At 39.3% G+C, this 430-nt stretch overlaps 1 protein-coding gene across 1 annotated transcript in view; it reads right to left on the reverse strand.

Annotated features, from left to right (window-relative positions):
* Positions 1 to 430, reverse strand: part of LOC119594654 (stomatin-like protein 1) — a gene marked incomplete in the record, with an annotated part of 12,249 nt that overhangs the window by 7,329 nt on the left and 4,490 nt on the right. Inside the window, 1 exon segment of the mRNA XM_037943704.1 lies at positions 55 to 215. Coding sequence (XP_037799632.1) covers positions 55 to 215 — 161 coding nt within the window.

Here is a 430-nt window from a genome sequence, read left to right on the forward strand (position 1 = left end):
TTTCCCAATGTCATTCTACATATCCTACCACTCTCCCATGTCAATAGTCCTCACCTCACAGTGTGTTTGGTGAGCACGTTGAGCATCACTGTCTTGCCAAAGGAGCGCAGGCCATGCTCAGGAGAAGTGACTGAGGTGGTGAGCCGCTGGACATCACTGATCCTGTATTTAACTTCGCAGCCCATTTCTATGATTCCGTTATCCGATGTGATGAGCTATTTGTTTTGATTTGTTTTTTTGAGGTGTGATGGAGGAACAGGCATTAAGAGGGTCAAGTTATACATATATTACATCCTGGATGTGTTATAATTGTATGTCATGATACAGATTATGACAGCAACTTTAACAAATATCAAGAACTATAAATCTATGTTACTATTATACTGTAATATCATAAGCCTCACTTTCTGAAGTGAAAAATAATCCCTTT

This window comes from Penaeus monodon, chromosome 34, assembly GCF_015228065.2.
Source record: "Penaeus monodon isolate SGIC_2016 chromosome 34, NSTDA_Pmon_1, whole genome shotgun sequence".
Classification (NCBI taxonomy): Eukaryota; Metazoa; Arthropoda; class Malacostraca; order Decapoda; family Penaeidae; genus Penaeus; species Penaeus monodon.